General features: G+C 53.4%; 2 protein-coding genes across 2 annotated transcripts; both read right to left on the reverse strand.

Annotated features, from left to right (window-relative positions):
- Positions 1-5,101: 5,101 nt before the first annotated feature.
- On the reverse strand, positions 5,102-10,624 carry LOC116454083 (E3 ubiquitin-protein ligase TRIM39-like). The gene is made up of 6 exons (XM_032130254.1): positions 10,092-10,624; positions 9,360-9,455; positions 7,335-7,565; positions 7,209-7,231; positions 6,553-6,665; positions 5,102-6,052 (listed from the first exon to the last, which is right to left on the reverse strand). Exons 1-6 carry the CDS (start codon positions 10,527-10,529, stop codon positions 5,481-5,483), a joined length of 1,473 nt encoding a protein of 490 aa, XP_031986145.1. The 5' UTR covers positions 10,530-10,624; the 3' UTR covers positions 5,102-5,480.
- Positions 10,625-11,244: 620 nt separating this feature from the next.
- Positions 11,245-16,888, reverse strand: LOC116454134 (C-C motif chemokine 5-like). The gene is made up of 3 exons (XM_032130341.1): positions 12,452-16,888; positions 12,067-12,181; positions 11,245-11,592 (listed from the first exon to the last, which is right to left on the reverse strand). The coding sequence occupies exons 1-3, from the start codon at positions 12,522-12,524 to the stop codon at positions 11,493-11,495; spliced, it is 288 nt and encodes a 95-aa protein (XP_031986232.1). The 5' UTR covers positions 12,525-16,888; the 3' UTR covers positions 11,245-11,492.
- Positions 16,889-17,521: the final 633 nt, after the last annotated feature.

Here is a 17,521-nt window from a genome sequence, read left to right on the forward strand (position 1 = left end):
TGGATCTCTGGTGCAGTCCAAGGAAAAAGACTCAGCTCACCCCACTGCATTTCCATACTGGATTTGGGATTTCAAACACGAACATCAGTGGGACACAGGGGAGCAGAGCAGGAGGTGGCCCTGGGGAGAGGTGACCTTGGGCAGACACAGAGGGAGGGTGGGAGATGTGCAGGTAGAGGAGGCTCGGGTGGGGCTGGGAGGGATCAGGGGGCCGTGGGTGTGTCTGGGGGAGGAAGGAATGCATCGCTCCTCACTTGGGGAACTGCAGCCCCCGGCTCCTCAGCCCACGGGGCCGTGTGGATCCCATCAGTCATCCCACCCCAGTGCTGACTGCATCCAGCTTAAAATAGCACCCTGGGAGGAGGGGAGTGAGGTAGAGAGCAAGACAGGAGCCCCCTTCCCTGAGATGCTGCTGGGAGGGGAAGGAGCCCACGGCTGGGAGGTTCAGATGGACATCACCACCCGCATGTGAATGTGGTGGCTTGGTGAAAGCCTGCACTCACCAGACCCTGCACACCCCAGGACCAGCTCCAGAAGGAGGAATCATCAGGGCCAGGAAAACATCTTGGCCACTGGGTACCAGCCACCCTGGGTGCTGCTGGATAGATTCACCCTGAGGACTGGGACTGGCACAAAGCTGAGTGCCCAGAGCTGCCCTCACTCCAGCGAACAGCAGGAGCAGGAGACAGGAGACAGAAGGGGGAAGACCTGTGATGGAGCTATCCCAAAATCACTGGAGCCCCCACAGTGCCTCTTGGGTACAAGCCCCAGCCCCCCCCGTGGTACCGGGAGCAGTCCCACAGCCTTGGGGTATCTTGTGGAAGGGCACGGGCTCATCCAGGGAGCATCACCCAGCCCGGGCGCTGCTGCAGCCCGCGGCAAACCCCTCCTTGTGCAGCGTCCTTGGGCAGCCGGGGCGCACCCCCGCCTCCCCCAGCAGCGCCTGCCCCCCGCCCCGGGGTACCTCAGCGAACTCCGCTATTCCGGGAGCCTGCAGCAGCCCTGAATTGCTCATGTCTTTCTTGATCTTGCACCCACCTACGTGCGACAGCTCAGAGGAGCCAGCGAGGAGCAGGCGAGGAGCTGTAACTCCACACCCCCGGCAGAGAGGCGAGAACTGAGCACGTTCTGCAGAGGATGAGGAGTGGCCCAGGGCAGGCAGGGGCTGCAGTACCCATGGCGCCATCAGCTCAAATCCTCACCCAGGCATCACCCTGCTGGGTGTATTTGCTGTTGCTGCAGCTGTTTGAGGCTGATTTTGCTGCTAGGGCTGAGTGATGCAAGGAAATCCTCACACTGTGCAACCCTTGGGCCACAGAATCATGGAATCATAAAATCATGGAATGGTTTGGGTTGGAAGGGATCTCAAAGCCCATCCTGTTCCACCCCCTGCCATGGGCAGGGACACCTCCCACTGTCCCAGGCTGCTCCAAGCCCCAGTGTCCAGCCTGGCCTTGGGCACTGCCAGGGATCCAGGGGCAGCCACAGCTGCTCTGGGCACCCTGTGCCAGGGCCTCCCCACTCTCACAGTAAAGAATTTTTTCTCCCTAGGAAGCTCATGCCCAGGGCTCAGGGCTAATTATGGTGCTCATCCCTCCCAGAAACAACCTCATGGGGTGCTCAAGCAGGTGGATACCAGAATCACAGAATATGCTGAGCTGGAAAGGACCCTAAAGCCCAAGGCAGCAGATGAAGAGGAAAGTGGGGCTGGGACCAAGAGGAGGGTGGTTTTCTGGGGAGTTTTCTCTGGATTCAGATCAAAACAAGAACAATGCTGTCAAGGGTTTCAGAATTTGTAGACTAGTCATCCTGAAACCAGAGTGTGATATTTACTGAATGTTTTGTACAAGGTATATAAAAATAATGCTTTTTTTGGTTTTTGGGGGTTGTTTTTTTTTTTGTTTTTTTGGTTTCTTATTTATTTTGACAAAAGTCCTGGGCAAGCTTAGCTGTGAACAAAAATTCAATCATTACTATGATAAGAATATCATTATTATAATATATGTGCACATCTCTCTATATTCGCTGTTTACATCACTCTAGTGTGTCTGTAGGCATTTTGAGGCACAACAAATGTCAGAGGAGTTGGAGGCTGGAGTCCAGCACCTCACAGAAGGAGCAGCTGGACTGTGCTGATGAGGATGTGGATTGAAGCCAGTCAAGGTTCATGGTCTGAGCTTTTACATCTCCACTTTTCAGAGAGGAATTAGATATGTTTGTGCACCCAGAAGTGCCAATTCCATGCCTTCCTCCCCATCCCAGGGCCCTGGTTTGCCACAGGGAGGGGAGGCTCAGTCCCGCATCCAGAACGGCTCTTCCCAGAGACACCACGAGCAGGGGGTGTGTCACTTCTGAGGGGCCAGAACCCAAAAATATAACGTAAAAGGGGATGGGTTTGTATGCTGCATACAAAAGTAGTGTTTTCCTAAAGTGGTGAGATATCCCAGACTTCCAGGGCTAAGGAAGACACAGAAGTATTACAGAAGAAATTGTGCCTGGCTGTCACCTTCCCTTTGACAGCCAACAAAAGGCAGAAGTGGCCACAAGGACCCAAAGGAGTTCTGCTGAGTTCTTAGAAAGACACAGACAGTGACTCATATCCCCCTGAGATGACGAAGCATTTTCTTCTAGAAGGGAAAGATGCAACATTTCTGAGAAAGCACATTTCTAAATCTGCAGCTCTGTTAACTGTGCTGAATCTTAACAGGGGACACTGCCAGTGCCTCGGAGTGGCCAAACTGCTTCAGGAGCCCAAAAATGTTACTTTAATCTACTGATTGCTCAGAAAAACAGTAACACCCAATCCATGGTCACTCTGCCAGATGTGGAATCCCAAGGGATTTCTTCCTTCAGCCAAACCACACGCCTTGAACAGAACAGTCTTTGGCTGGGGTAATAGTTGGATTCGATGACCTTAGAGGTGTTTTCCAACCTGAACAATTCCATGATTCTATGATTCTCTGCTGTGCTGTGCAGCCATTCCTCTGGATGAGGCTGAGCAGGATCTGGTCCTTGCAGGACAGGGTCTGTGTGGAGGCCAGAGCATTGCCACTGAGGACAGGGACAAACTCCACTTGCCGTGACTTAGACAGAAATCCTGATGCAAAACACCGCAGGATCAGTTTCAAGGTAGCAGGGAGCTCCCAAAGCCAGGTCCCAGTGCTCCCAGCTGCTCTCTAGCTGCCCACTGCCAACCAGTCTGGGCATCAGAGGGCAGACTGGTATTTGCCCCAAGCAGTTCCTTAGTAGCAGGTGATGCAGAGTCCACCAGATGGAAAATCTGGGAGCCTACTCAGAGCTATCTCATACTTTTGACCTCCACTGTCCTTCCCAGGAAAGGCAGATTCATGACTTCTAGAAACACTTCAGATCCTGCACTGGGGTGAGTTCACATCCTTTCTGCTCATTCATTTCTTCCCCCATTTGCAAGGTCTCTGAATTGTTGCACTTCCTTCTGCTTCTTCTGGAAACCGTTTACCCCCCCAGCACTGCAACAAGTGCCACTTGTCTGTCACCTGCTAGGGTCAGGTTGCTCTGGACAGTTTCTATTCCATCACCTCCTACCACCCCTGGTTCAGTGACATTTACCCTGGTTCCTTCCCTGCACAAAAGGTTTCCGTGGCTGTCCTCACCACTCCCCCCACCAACTGCCTCTGTTTTCAGCCCTTTGTCAAGGCATCAAAGGTCATGTTTTTCCTTATCTCCTCAGGCTCCATAAACCCCCTCCCCATGGAGCGGATGTAAGGTCACAATCTCCATGTGATACCTCCAGGGTGTCAGTGCACTGCAGGACCCAGTGAGACCCATCACCCTTCTCCTTCCTGGGACATGGCAAAGCTGTGACTGAGCTTGTCTCACTGGTCTGTTCTCTCTGTTGTGCAGCCTCCAAAAGAAAGATCCTGAAGGAGTGTGGGACTCCCCAAAACACAGCAAAACTCAGCCAAGAGGAACTGCTCTCCCAGTCCAGCTAATTTTTCACTAGAAGACTCCTAAAGCACCATCCAGGATATCCCCAGAGAATCGGCGAGAGACAATTTACAAGGGCCTGGAGTGACAGGACAAGGGGGAATGGCTTCCCACGGCCAGAGGGCAGGGTTAGATGGGATATGAGAAGAAATTCTTTCCTGTGAGGGTGGGCAGGCCCTGGCACAGGGTGTCCAGAGCAGCTGGGGCTGCCTCTGGATCCCTGGAAGTGTCCAAGGCCAGGTTGGACATTGGGGCTTGGAGCAGCCTGGGACAGTGGAAGGTGTCCCTGCCCATGGCAGGGGTGGAATGAGATGAGCTCTGAGGTCCCTTCCAACCCAAACCAGTCCAGGACTCTGACAAACTGTGCTGAGCATTTCAGACTGTGTTTTACCAAATCTCATTTTATTTGAATTGAATCAGACTTCAAATCGAGCAGCTTCTTGATTTCTGTCTGAAAGACATGATGCACAGCCACTCCAGCTGGTATTCCAGGGCTGGTGGCCCCCCAGGGCAGCGTCTTCTGCCTCCTGATCCTGTGCAAAGGGACCATGGCCCCACTGAGGTTCAGATGAGCTTTTCCTCCAGTGACACACTGGCAGCCCGCTCAAGGCAAGAGCCTTGGGGCAGCAAGACAGCCTGGAGGAGAAGGGATGTCTCAGGGGATGGAGAGACCAAAGGTGAACTTTGGAGACAGAGTCTGGGCTATTTTTCTTTCCCTGGTTTCCCTTGCAGCCCTGAAGTACCCATGCCCTGTGGAGGGCAGTTCCCCACTCTTGGAGGTTTCCCACCCACGGGGTTTTGAAGGGGGGTGGAGGGGCTGGAGCTGCCAGACCTGGAGGGGATCTTCTGACCAGGGCACCAGAGAGAGCAGTCCAGGGAACACCCACACCCACAGAGACATCCTCTCTCTTCACCCCAGGCCCCAGCACCACAAGGCTGGAGTGAAGCCACCATACAGGCAGCTGCCACTCCCAAATCCCTGCCTGGAGGGTGCTGCTGTGTCCCATGGACAGCACAGTGGGATCTCTCAAGGACCCTCTCTGGGCTGGAGAGGACCAGGTCCAGCAGCACCCTTTGCCTTCTGAGATGTTTTGGAGTAGCAGCACCACAAATGCACACCATTAACAACACAAGGCTCCCCAAATCAAGCCTTTATTGCCTTATTCCAGCACAATTCACACCAAAGTCAGCACTACACGGCAGGTTGAGCACATACCCTTCCCCAGCAGCCTGTGAGATGAGCATCAGGGCATCAGTGACCAGGGGACTCCCCTGTCCCCGTCAGTGGCACAGAGGGTTATGGCACATCCCTGCTGCAAAGTGCCTTCCCAACATGTGGCACGTGGTGGTTATCACACGTGGCAGGTCACCCCAGCAGCCAGGACCATGTGAGAATCCTGCCAGGACACTCACCAAGGCACTGAGGTGTTTGCCTAGTGCTGCCCCACTCACAGGGAGAAGCTGGTTGGGCTCCCAGGTCTCTGCCCACCAGTGACAAACCACGGCAGCCACTGTCACAGGATGATGCATCCAGTCCCCTGGGGGTCCCTGACCCAGGAGATCACCAAGGGTTCTGCATTTCTGCCCCCCAAAAAGGCACCCAGGAAAAAGAGAGGCCGGAGATTGCCCGAGAACTTGTCAGTGAAGGTGTAAATGTGGGAGCGGTCGCTTACGCTGTAGAAGGAGACTTCTCCCGCCTCGTAGTCCAGGAAGATCCCGACGCGCCGGGGTCTCACACTCAGGGTCAGGGGGGACACAGGGACGGTCAGAGCCTCGTAGGTGCCCCCGTTTTGCAGCCGCAGCACCCAGTAGCCATTGTTGGGGGAGAAGAGGACAGTGCCTTTGCGGCCAGCAGCCTCCCGGCACAGCCCCAGGCCCCACTCGGGCTTGTCTCCCACCTGCACCTCCCAGTAGTGGCGGCCCGAGGAGAAGCCCGGGCGGCCCAGCACCACCGGGGTGGTGCCAAATCTCTTGGGGTTGTCAAAGAGGGACAGAAGCAGCTTCTTGCTCCCGCGCCGGACGCTCTTGAGGTCCTCGGACACAGTGAGGTCTGGGTGCGCCGTCTCTGGGTCCAGAATCACGTCCACTGGAGAGAGAGAAGGGTGGAAGGATGGACAAGGCTTCAGGCATCTGCAGGCACGGACACAAGCAGGTGCCTGTGACCTGGATGCTGGGCTCTCCCAAACCATCCCGCCTCCCACCATTATTTGCTCGTGGTTCTTCACAGCTCCCAGTGCTGCCTGGCAGTGGGGAAGTGCAATATAGAAAATCAGCCACATCAAAATATTTGGTGTCCAGCTGCAGAGCCAGGGCAGAATGAGGGCAGCTTCAGAAAGAGCCAACACTGAAAGCAAAAGGTCATGGACAACACGGTGCTTGAAACCCCTGAGGGACATCCTGGGCTTCAGGGTCCCCTCACAATCCATCCAAGACCACAACAAAGGTCTTCCCACCATGAAACCAGCCTGTGCACAAACTGGGAGCAGCTGGACAAAGCTTGTTGGAAAAACCTCCCTGTGCCCCAGGGTACTGGGGGAAACCAGAGCCCAAATGTGCCAGGAGCTGGCACAAAAGCAGCCCCCTTACCTTTGAACTTCTTCAGCATGTCCCTCATACCCAGGCAGCGCTCAGGAATGCTGTAGTTTTCCTTCAGGGTCACAGACACAGCCTGGGGGGATTGGAACTTTACCCCTTCACACCTGAGAAGAGAGGGATGTCCATGGGCTGTATCCAGAGCCTGCACCATGGCCCCTCTCTTCTGGGGAGTGGAGTTAATGCCCTTTTGTTGGCTCCATAGATCCATCGCCTCCCTGGAGCTCTGGCTGGGAAGAGCACTAGGGATAATTACTTGCATATTGGCAACCCAAGTGAGATCAGAGTTAAACAATACAGGGAGCAGGAGTACCAGGCCTGGGGAAGGAAGGAGCAAAGCCACTGGGCAGCACATCCCTTAGGAGGGGACACATCTCTCATGTCACAAGCCAGGCAAGACCTTGGCTCTGAGTCCCTTGTGAAAGAGGATGGATCCTCTGAGGGATTGTCTCTGTCCCTCCTGTGTCTATCCCAGGAGGACCAAAGCAGATGCTGGGCAGGGAGGACGGGATGGAACAGACACAAACATCTGCCTCAGAGCCTGGAGGCAGCCTGGAGGACAGTAGGAGGAACAGCCATGGTGCCTGCCAGAAATAACCATGGGTACCTGCCAGGAGTAATCAAGGCACCTACCAGCAAAAATCACCCACCTGCTCAGGATGCTTTTCATGTCCTAGAAGATAACAAAAATGATTCTAGGTTTGTCTGGGCCAAGCACCCACCCAGGTGACAAAGGCACTGGGGCTGAGTTAGTGGTGCTGGTGGCAAAGCCTGACCTTGAGCAGCCCATCAGCTGGCTGCTGGCTCTTCTCCTTTATCTCCAGGATCAGCTCCTCCAGCAAGCACTTCTCCTCCACCAGCCTGGCCAGGTTTTCATTGATCAGCAGCAGAATCTGCTTCTCCTCCTCCTCCAGCTTCTGGAGCAGGAGCTTCTCCTCATCAGCCAGCAGCCGATGCAGCTTCCCAAACTCACTTACAATCCTCTCCCGCTTTTTCTTCACTGTCTCCTTGGGATAAGAAGATTCGTGGGGTGAACATTACCCAGGCAGCCGAGACAGAGCCGGATGCTCCGGCATCCATGCCCAGTATCAGGCCCTGGGAAAACACTGCATTTTTGTGATAAGTGCATGAATTTAAAAACCAGCTGGAGGCAAACTTGTGCTTCCACCTCACTGGAGTTCCTGCTTCACATCCTCAGTTTACCAGCAGCAGGACTTTGCCTAGGGCATTTCTGCTCAGCTGGACCCCAGATGTCTGGGGTGTGTTGGGCTGCAAGGAAGTGACCTCAGGTGTCGGGGTAGGTTTTTATTACAACTCATACCTCCAGCCAAATCCAGGCTAATTCACTGCTTGTGCAGATGGAAAATGCTGGGAAAATCCCCAGTAAAGGACAAGAGGGGGAAAAACCATAAAATCATGGAGTGGTTTCAGTTGGAAGGGACCTTAAAGACCATCTGCTTCCACCCCTGCCATGGGCAGGGACACCTTCCACTAGATCAGGCTGCTCCAAGCCTCATCCAACCTGGCCCTGGACACTTGTAGGGATGGGGCAGCCACAGCTTCTCTGGACAACCTGTGCCAGGGCCTCACCACCCTCACAGGGAGGAAATTCTTCCTTATCTCTAATCCAAATCTCTCCTCTTTTAGTTTAAAACAGTTCCCTCTTCTCCTCTCTCTGCCATGTAAAGAAGCCCCAGGGCTGCGGAGGGCTCCCTGGGTCTCACTATAAGGTGAAGAGCCAGCAACAGGCAGGCTCTGCCAGTGCTTTAGGGTTTTTCACCTCAGCCCTAAAAACTAGCTGGAAACCTGGAGCTGCAGAAAGACACGCTGCGGTGAGCTTGGGCCAGGAAACCTCAGAACAAAGAAGATGAAGGACAGGAAATTGAGCTTCATTTTTTTTCCATCCAAGTACATCACTCCTTGGACCTGAGTCATGAAGACTTGATAAGCCAGAATAGCCTCTTCCCCCCGCTATCCACAAGGGACTTCTTGCTCTTTTTGCTCTAAAAGCACAACCAGAGGAAGCTGGAGGCAGCTGAGCCACGGCCCTGAGCCTTGACTCAGGCAGATGGGGGGACAGTGACACAGCTCTCACAGTCTCTATCCACAGCCCCATCCCAGCCCCAGGGGGGACAGAGGACTCACAGGGACTTCCTCAAAACCCAACACCACTTGCCTGGACTGCCACAGGCAAGGGAGCTGAGCAAAAACTAGGGGAGTTCAGAGAAGCCTGTTTTCCCTGCCAGAGCTGATTAACCATCAGCTCACATTCAGGGCTGGATAACTCATCCAGCAGTTTCATTTCCTTTTCTACAGTAACTTTCACTTTCCAGCTTTCACCCCAAGGGACTTGAAACGCATCTGTTTGCTGGCATCTGCTCTTCCCAGAACTGTCTGGAGTCGGGCAGAGGTGCAGTAATTCAGCTTTTTTTTTTCTTATGAAAACACTTCTGGTTCCTGAGCTCACCACACAGCTCATGCCTGGCTTGGAACTCAAGCACATGTTGTAAAACAAAGGGCAATAAAAAATAGCCCATGTCTCCTTGTTTAACCAGCACAAAGTCCTCATGATTCCAGGGAATCTGGCATGCTGCTCCTTGCAAACCTTTTTATGGAGCCACACATAGTTACTGAGCCTGGCTTCCAGCATTGCTCCTACATGTGACAGCAGGACACGGGGACATGTCCAAGCCTGGAGACTATGACAAATCTGTGTTCCCAGACAAGACCATTCAGGGTATTTTTTTAAAAATCCTGATATCTCTGAAGCTCATTCTTTAAGAATTAAGACAGGCACCTGCCTTGCACTCCTGGGTTTTCATCCTTTCTGCTGACTCACGCTTCTTCACCTCCTCCACTTCCTTTGAAAGATTCTCCAGGGATTTCTGGAGTTTGACCTGGGAAGAGGAAAAATGGGCTCAGCTCACCCCACCAGCACCCGCTGAGCACTGCAGGTTGGCTGGGTCCCCTCTGCCTCGGGGGAGACAGTGACCCGGTGCCAGGCGGTGCCAGCACTGGCACCCGAACCAAGCAGCTGCGCTCTTCATTCTGCTTGCAGCATTAACCCTCCCCGTGCTCCTCAGGTCTACCCTATGTTTTTCCCCACTATTAAGGTTCTGGAGTGCAAAGTGACAGCCCTCCTTCAACGCTGGGATGAAGGGTGGATGGTGGTACTTCCAGGATCACTGCTGGGATGTGGGGTTTGGGTGCCAGCATCCCTCCACCGAGGCAAAACGTCCTCAGGGACCCAGCGGCTCAGCTTCTCCAGGGGTTGTGAATGGGCAGGGAGCCAGGCTGCCTCCCTGAACTGGATGGACAGGGTGAGCCTGGGTCCATCGACAATTTGGGAGACAAGGCGGGTTCAGCCTTATCCCTGCAGCGAGGGCGGCTGGGGGGGCGTCACCGTCTGCGCCACCCCTTCTCTGCTCTGCCAGCGGTGCCACTGGGCATGCTGGGGTCCCGGTGGCCGCACGCCCCCGTGCCAGAGTGCCTCGGGGCAGGACGGGGACCCCCGGTGCGCCACCGTGCCCTACCTTGTACACGTGCGCCGCCTCCTCGATGGGGTAGACGGTGTGCGGGCGGTGCTGCTGGGACTCCCGGCACACCACGCAGATGGGCTCCTCGTCCTCCTCGCAGAACAGCTTCAGGCGCTCGTCGTGCTGGGGGCACAGGGGGGTGCCCGGCTCCAGCTCGGGCCCCAGGCCGCCCCGCAGCCCCAGCTGGCGGATGCTCTCCACGATGTTGGCCAGCTGCCTGTTGGGTCGGAAGCCGCTGCGGTGGCACGAGGCCCGGCACTGCGGGCAGGAGAAGGGCCCGTCGGCCCAGAGCCCCTTGTCCTGGCAGTGTTTGGCGATGCAGCCCCGGCAGAAGTTGTGCCCGCAGTCGATGCTGACCGGCTCGCTCATGTACTCCAGGCAGATGGGGCAGATGGCCTCCTCCTGCAGCCGCTCCAGGGCACCTGCCAGCGCCATGGGGGCCCGGTGCTCTCGACGGGCACTGCCCTCGCCCCTCGTCAACCAGCAAAGGCGGACTCGCAGGCAGGCACGGCTGGCACAGCCCCACGGCGAGGAAGGGGCGGCAGTGCCATGAAAGCCTGGAGGACGAGCCGGCCTTGCTGCCGGGTAGCACCGGCCACGGAGCTTCCGTGCTGGCGGGGGGAGGAGCTGGCACCGGCCGGGACAGCTGCAGCCAGCCCCAAGGGCTGGGACTGCCTCCAGCCCGGCGGGGCAAAGCCGGAAAAAAGCCCGCGGGGCGAGCGGGACAGATTAGGAAGCACCAGAAATAACCCGCGCGCAGAGGTAACCCCGGGCCAGGACGGTGGTGGAGATGGGGTCGGGTCTGGTGTTGGCTGAGCCAGCAGCCCGTGGAGCCCCTGTGGCACCTGCCTGCTGCCCAAAGGTGCTGGTCGAGGTCGGGGACCCCTCACCACACCAACAATTGTGCCAAAACATCCCCCGGGACACCCACTCACTGCAGAGAGCTGAGAACTTGGGAATGTGCCGGGGCAGGAGGCAGGAGGGACAGGCAGGATGAGAAATGCTCTCCTATGCATGCACACAGGGGCTGGGGGACAGCCAGGAGTCGCCCCATCACTCACAGACACTCGAGTGTCAGCCCTGATCCCCTCCCAGCCGCTGGTACGCACCCCAGTCTCTGCGGGGCATCCCAAGAACCACTGGGAGAAGCTGCAGGGTTTGCTCCTTTTTATTATACAACAATAACTTTAACACATTCAGTACAAAGGAGAATGAAGGGCTTCACTGAAAATGCCAAATAAATTAAGACTACCTTTGCATAATCCTAAATAAAAGAGCTAAACACTGAGTTGAATACCCTGCCAAATTCCCAGGCAATGAGAAAATGGAATATGTCTCAGAGGTGTCCATGAGAGCAGGTCCTTGCAGAAGTGATGCTTGGAGAGAGCAGGGTATTGCTCATCCACTGTGCTCATTGTCCTTTAATTGATTCATGATGTCCTGGACCCACTTGTCATTCAGGTTGGCACAGACCAGCTTCTTCTTGACAGTGGTAAATCTGGAAAAGGAAATCCAGTGAGGAAAGGAGAGGGAAAGGAAGACAGAGAGGAGAGTGGGACCACCTGCTCCACACCACCAGTGAACCCTGCCAGACAGCTCTACAGGCTGCAAAACAGCCCTAGGAAAATGGAGTGAGGGTGGGTCTATGTCATTAGAGGTATCCTGCTCTCTGTCACTTAAGCCACTTTGTCCCCAGCATCTCTACAGCTGGGACACCGTGCTGGCTGGGTCCCACTATCTGGGGTGAGGGGCGTGACCAGCAAAAGCTCTTTTGGCTCAAATCTAATAGGGAGGTCCACAAACTGGCTGCCTGGGATGTGGGCTTGTCCTGTGATATGTTCTCAGGCTGTTCTCCTCACACGGGAGAGCCCTGTCCAGTGCTTTTCCTTGTCAGGATGAGGTGTGATGTGGGGTTCCCTGACACTGTCAGGACAAGCAGGGTCCCCAGAAACAGGGCAGGAGATCTACTCACATCACAGCTGGTGGGGAGCAGTGTCTGCCTGTGTGCTCATACTTCACCACAAGGCTCAAGGGCAATGGTCTGGTGATGTACTCAACACAGCAGGGACCATAAAAGTTGAGAGAAACTGGAAGAGAAGTTTTCTGATTACACCAGATCAGGAAAAGTGCCAGTGGGGAGAAATAGGGTCAGAAGATGAGAAGATCCCCATTGGAGGAAGTGCTGCTTCCAGAGTGGCCTCCCACCACAGCCACCTTCCCCTCAGGGAGCCAAGGTAAGACAGGCCTGTCCTTTCCCGCAGCAGATGCTGGGGAGAGAGAGCTGCCAAGCATTACTAGACCTTATGCAACAGATAGAAAGAGGAGAGAGCTCCTCGGAGAGGAGAGATTGGACTCACTTGGAGAAGAGGCAGCCTGGTAGCAGAAGACAACCACAAAAAGTACAGCAAGGGCTGCTGTGAAGGTCTTCATGGTCCTGGTGGGTGGAGATGAATTGTAGGAGTCAGGCAGGACTGTTGCAGAGTGTCCCTTGCGGTGCCTAGTGTGGGATCCCTGGGTTCAGCCCTCTTTATAGAGGGAGAGAGCAACCAAGGATGGAGACATGATGGAAACATTGCTGAAAGCCGTGACACAATGGAAAAAGTGCAGTGTCAAGGTTACCACACAGCCCTGCAGAGGAAACCGTCCAGAGCCCCGATGAGAGCGGTGGCCTGATACGGCACCGGGTTCGATACCATGAATGATATGATACCATGAGAGGACAGAGAACAGGACATGGCTTGTCATGTTCTTTCCCCTGACCTAAGGACTCTGCAGAAAACCCAGAATGAGCGATTCAGAAGATCATTAGGTTGACCACTTGCCTAGAAGTCACAGCAATGGATGGAGGACGACCATGCTTGTCACACACTTGTGTTTCCCAGAACATCTGCATCATGGACAAACAGGAGATCTCACCTCTGCCACAGCAACTGGAGCAGGGAAAATCTGTGAGTCGGGCTGGCCACCCATGTGCCCACCCAGCCATGCTGGGTCCCACTTGCAGTGGGGGCTTCCTCCGTGGGACGCCAAAGGCCATCGGTGCATAAATGTGCAGAGCAGAGGGTGGAGCATGGTGCCATTCCAGACCTGGGCTCCTCTTCTGTGCTTGAGCATCCCTTCCAGCAAGTCTTTAGGGAATTGGTTCTGTTACATCACAGCTTCCCAAATACCAGTGACAGCTAAAATAGGACTCAGTTCTTCATGGACATGGGAATCAGCCATTGATGCCTACAGAGAACTTTAGGAGCTCATGACCATGTTGGCACAGCAAAGCTGACTCAGATGATTATCTGGTTCCAGCAGTGTAGCACTAGCACCCTCTTGACACTGCTCTGTCATTGTCCCAGCTGCCAAACACACACAGAGAAAAGATTGGCTGATTTAGTTCATATTGCTTAGGACAAGAATGGTGTCTGCACTGTCAGATAAACTGTTGGAAATGTTACATCCCTCCAGAAGGGCTCTGCTGTTTTCCAGGCAAAGGTCTGTGGACAGAGCCTCAGGAGAGTGGAGGAAGAGCGAGGTCTCCATGGTGCTAGGAAATGTGTCTGGGTGCAGGACAAACACAGCCACAGTGGGAAAGCCAGAGGAGCAGGCTGCCTTTCCTGATGGTCCAGTAACAAAAGGGGTCTTGCTCCTCTCTGGAGGAGGATGATCACAAAATAGAATTCCCCAACCAAAGTGGGGCTTCTTGGAGGAACCCAGAGGAGGAACTCAAAGGGAAATTAAGATAGGTGAAATTAAGATAGGGAAATTAAGAAGGGTGGATTCCAGGCCTGGGACTCCCAAGTGCTCCAGGGCATGTGATCGATAATCAGCACATCTTAGGAGACTGAACTCCATGGAAAAGTGAGCCAGACTCATTAGAGGGTGCAGGCTGGTGCCGTGGTGGGGTTTGTTTTACACAGAGCTTTTTCTCTCACTACAACACTCTGTTACTAAGCATGAGCAAAACTGAGCCTGGGTGAGACCACACGTGGTGCCTTGATGCCAGGGAGGTACAAACCTGGGGAGTGGGCAGCGGAGGAGGGTCTGCCCACAGAGCCCTGGGAGCACAGGGCATGTTGCTGGGTTTCTGAAAAGACATTTCCTTAGCAGAGACATACCTGCCCCTTCCCACAGCAGTCAGGCAGGCTCCATACAGCCCATGGATTCTCTGTTGCCATCACAGCCCAGTCCCCAGCTTAGCCTTGGCACATCCATGCCCTCTCTGAAGCTCTTTCCCCATGTATTGGCTCGCTTCTATCCCAGCTCCTGCTAAAAGGTTAAACTCCCAGAGTGAGAGTCAGTTGAGACAGCCAGAATCAAGGCTGAGGTTTTACTTGTGAAGAGGACTCGGAATACCCTGCTCCAAATAGCTGAGGAGCTCAGGATTCCTGTAGGATCCTTCCTGCTCCATGATCTGCCTTGTCCTGTGTTCCAGAGCCCATTTAGATACTGGGATGAAACCTGGCACCTCCAAGGGCATGAGGTCCTACCACCACCCTGGATCCACTCCCCCCCAACACTGCACACAGTGGGACAAGGAAGGTGTGAGGCGACTGAAACCCGAAGCTCAGCAAGGAGTGCAAGGACAGGGACAAACTGCCTGCACACCTTAGGAGCAGGAATGCTGATGGAGCTTGGCGTGCCATTCCAAGGGAAACATGGAACAAAGGATGGAGCAGCACGGAGGCACTGCAGTCATTCTCTGTTGAAATCAAAGCAAATATAAAACAAAGGATGGAGTGACACAGCAGTGTCGTGGACAGGCAAACAATGCAGCTAATGGGAACTGAGCCAAAGGAATGATCTAGATGGAAATCGAAAGCTGAACTTTGCTCAACTCAGAAATACATATTACTTTTCACACTTCTTCATATGCTAATAGCTAAAGTCACTCAAACTCCACCTAAACTGTAAATGACATCAACTGTAACTTTACTGTTTCCCAAGAAAATAATATAAATATAGCTGAAGTGGGGAGGGAGGTCAGGAGACTCCAATATTTTTGCAGTCGGTTATTATCAGTGGCAATCTCTGAACCTGTCACAGTCTTCTCTGAGCAATGTTAATAAACTGCTCAAGTGTGAGTCACAGAATCACAGAACCACTGAATAATTAAGGTTGGAAAAGCCCTCCAAGATCAGGTGCCACAAACATCTACTCCTTCCATCCCCTACTCCTTCCATTTCTACCAGCATATGCAGAAACAAACTTGCCCAAATTTTCATTCGGACCAACCCTACACTGCTCTGACACATCTCCGCACAAGGACCAGAATAAAACTGAGAGGAGGAGAACAGACTGGGGAATGAGCTGGAGCCTGCTCACTGATGGCTCACACCAACACAGCCCAGCTCAGAGCAGCTTTAGTTGAGTGTTCTGGATGTTCCACAACATTCAATTGCAGGTTTGATCAAAATGTCAAGATTTGTTTTGAAAAATCAGTATTTTATAGCAGGAATATAAATGTACCTCAACATTGTCAATGAATTCTCCCTCCTTTCAGATACACCGTGCTGTGTTTCCTGCTTTTATTCATCCCAAAGGAATTCTTGGAGGTTTCAACACCTCTGTTATTTCCCCTATTCACTGTTTTCCTCAACTCTGTTCCTTCCTTAAAGATTCTGTATTTCAGTCTTGGCTGCTCCTTCCTGCCAAGACAAATAATGCAAATCTCTAAATATTTTGATTTCTAAAACCTCCTCCATATTATACATCCTAAATAGTGGCTATTTATGGAGTCTGTAAAACCTCTGCCTTATGGTGTGTTTCAGCTATAGAGACCACACACGATGTCTTTGGATCCCTCACCAGGACAGTTTGGGGATGTGGGAGGAAGCCTCTGCTCAGCCCTGAGGGCAGCCTCCACCACACCACCTCCTGGGCTGGAGTCATGTCTGGGGGATCACATTACCGCAGTCCTCCTGGGAGCTGCCGGATCACTAATGTGGGAAACGGAGTTTAACTGTGAGCAAATCAGTTGGAAACAGAAAGAAAATGACTGGGGCCAGAGATCCTGGGGTGGTGCAGCTCCAAGCAAGATCTCAGATGAGAAGAAGTATTTTCAAGAAGACTTGAGACTTTCCACATGGGAATTGAAGTCTGCAAGATGATAAGTGGCCTAAAAAGAGGGACAAAGTGAATAGTCACTGTCTGTCCCAGAGCAGGAACTACAGATCATTCAATGGAGCAGGCAAGAGGTAGGTTCAAAAGTAACAGAGGGAGGCAGCTCTTCACATGAGGAGCTCCTTGCCAAGGGACATGGTGAGCACAAGGAAATTTCCTTGAGTCCGAGCTTGGATTTCAGACCGATAAGCTTGAGAAGATTTGGAAAATGAGAATGGTTGGGGGCTGGAAGTGCACTCCAGGGTGGCAGTACAAATATCGGTCTGTTTCTTCAAGGGGTCTGCTGTGGCCACATCTGGAGGTATCAAGGCTGGTCTAGATGGATCCTTAGTCTACATCCTCCGGGACTGTTCATCTTTGATTCCCCAGGACAACTGGTCCAACAGGACCATCAGGGCTACAGAGTAGCTTGTGAAATTGCATTGAAATCCCTGGACTGAAATCTATACATCAGGATGTGCCTCCAGATAAATATTTTTGGTAAATGTCAGCAGAAAGACACCAACAGTTTCTAAGCAAACAGCAAGGCAGAAATACATTGCTGCAGTTCTCGCAATTTTCCAAGACAAATTTGGGGCACCTATAAAAACTTCACTTCGGGACCAAGAGTCTAAGGAGCAGGAGGTGGCTGGATGCCATGTTGGGATGTGGCCCTCACAGAAACGTGATGGTACTTCCCAGGACAGCCAAATGATGCCTCTGCCACATGACAACTTTGTTTCCCCAGTGTTGCACTCAGTACTGAGCAGCCACTGGCCTGGAGCTGAGCAGGGCTTGTCCAGCAGCTGCAGCACAGCGTGACAGGTTTAGCCACGGTTCAGAGACAGGAAAATAAAACCATTTAGTGTTGGGTTTGAGATGGGCAGGACCTGAGCCTGCCAAGCACCAGCGTGACGGCTGCGTTGTCCTTGCACACTCTGCCGCCTGTTGTTGTCAGCTGGAGGTACAGGGGACCTCTGCAAGTCAGGCCATGGAGTTGCAGGAATCCTGAAAACAACGTTCGACAAGAGCACTGGTGCATGTTGGATCATGGAAATCATAGAAATCATGGAGTCATTCGGGTTGGAAAAGACCTCCAACATCATTGAGTACAGCACTGCCAAGGCCACCACTAACCATGGCCCTAAGAATCACATCTCTATTTCTGTTAAAGCCCTCCAGGGATGGTGACTCCACCACTGCCCTGGGCAGCCTGTTCCAATGCTTGACCACTCTTTCAGTGAAGAAATTTTCCCTAATATCCAACCTGAACCTCCCTTGATTCAACTTGAGGCCGTTTCCCCTTGTCCTATCACTTGTTCCCTAGGAGCAGAGCC

The sequence above is a fragment of the Corvus moneduloides genome, chromosome 20 (assembly GCF_009650955.1).
Source record: "Corvus moneduloides isolate bCorMon1 chromosome 20, bCorMon1.pri, whole genome shotgun sequence".
Classification (NCBI taxonomy): domain Eukaryota; kingdom Metazoa; phylum Chordata; class Aves; order Passeriformes; family Corvidae; genus Corvus; species Corvus moneduloides.

Coding starts and splice junctions, on each gene's coding strand:
- LOC116454083 (XM_032130254.1), bottom strand. CDS start 10,529: ATGGCGCTGGCAGGTGCCCTGGAGCGGCTGCAGGAGGAGGCCATCTGC. Junction 6,666..7,208: donor ATGAAAAGCATCCTGAGCAG/GTGGGTGATTTT, acceptor CTCTCTTCTCAG/GTGTGAAGGGGTAAAGTTCC. Junction 6,053..6,552: donor CATGCTGAAGAAGTTCAAAG/GTAAGGGGGCTG, acceptor CTCTCTCTCCAG/TGGACGTGATTCTGGACCCA.
- LOC116454134 (XM_032130341.1), bottom strand. CDS start 12,524: ATGAAGACCTTCACAGCAGCCCTTGCTGTACTTTTTGTGGTTGTCTTC. Junction 12,182..12,451: donor CCAGGCTGCCTCTTCTCCAA/GTGAGTCCAATC, acceptor CTTCTCTTCCAG/TTTCTCTCAACTTTTATGGT. Junction 11,593..12,066: donor TGCTCCCCACCAGCTGTGAT/GTGAGTAGATCT, acceptor TTCCTTTTCCAG/ATTTACCACTGTCAAGAAGA.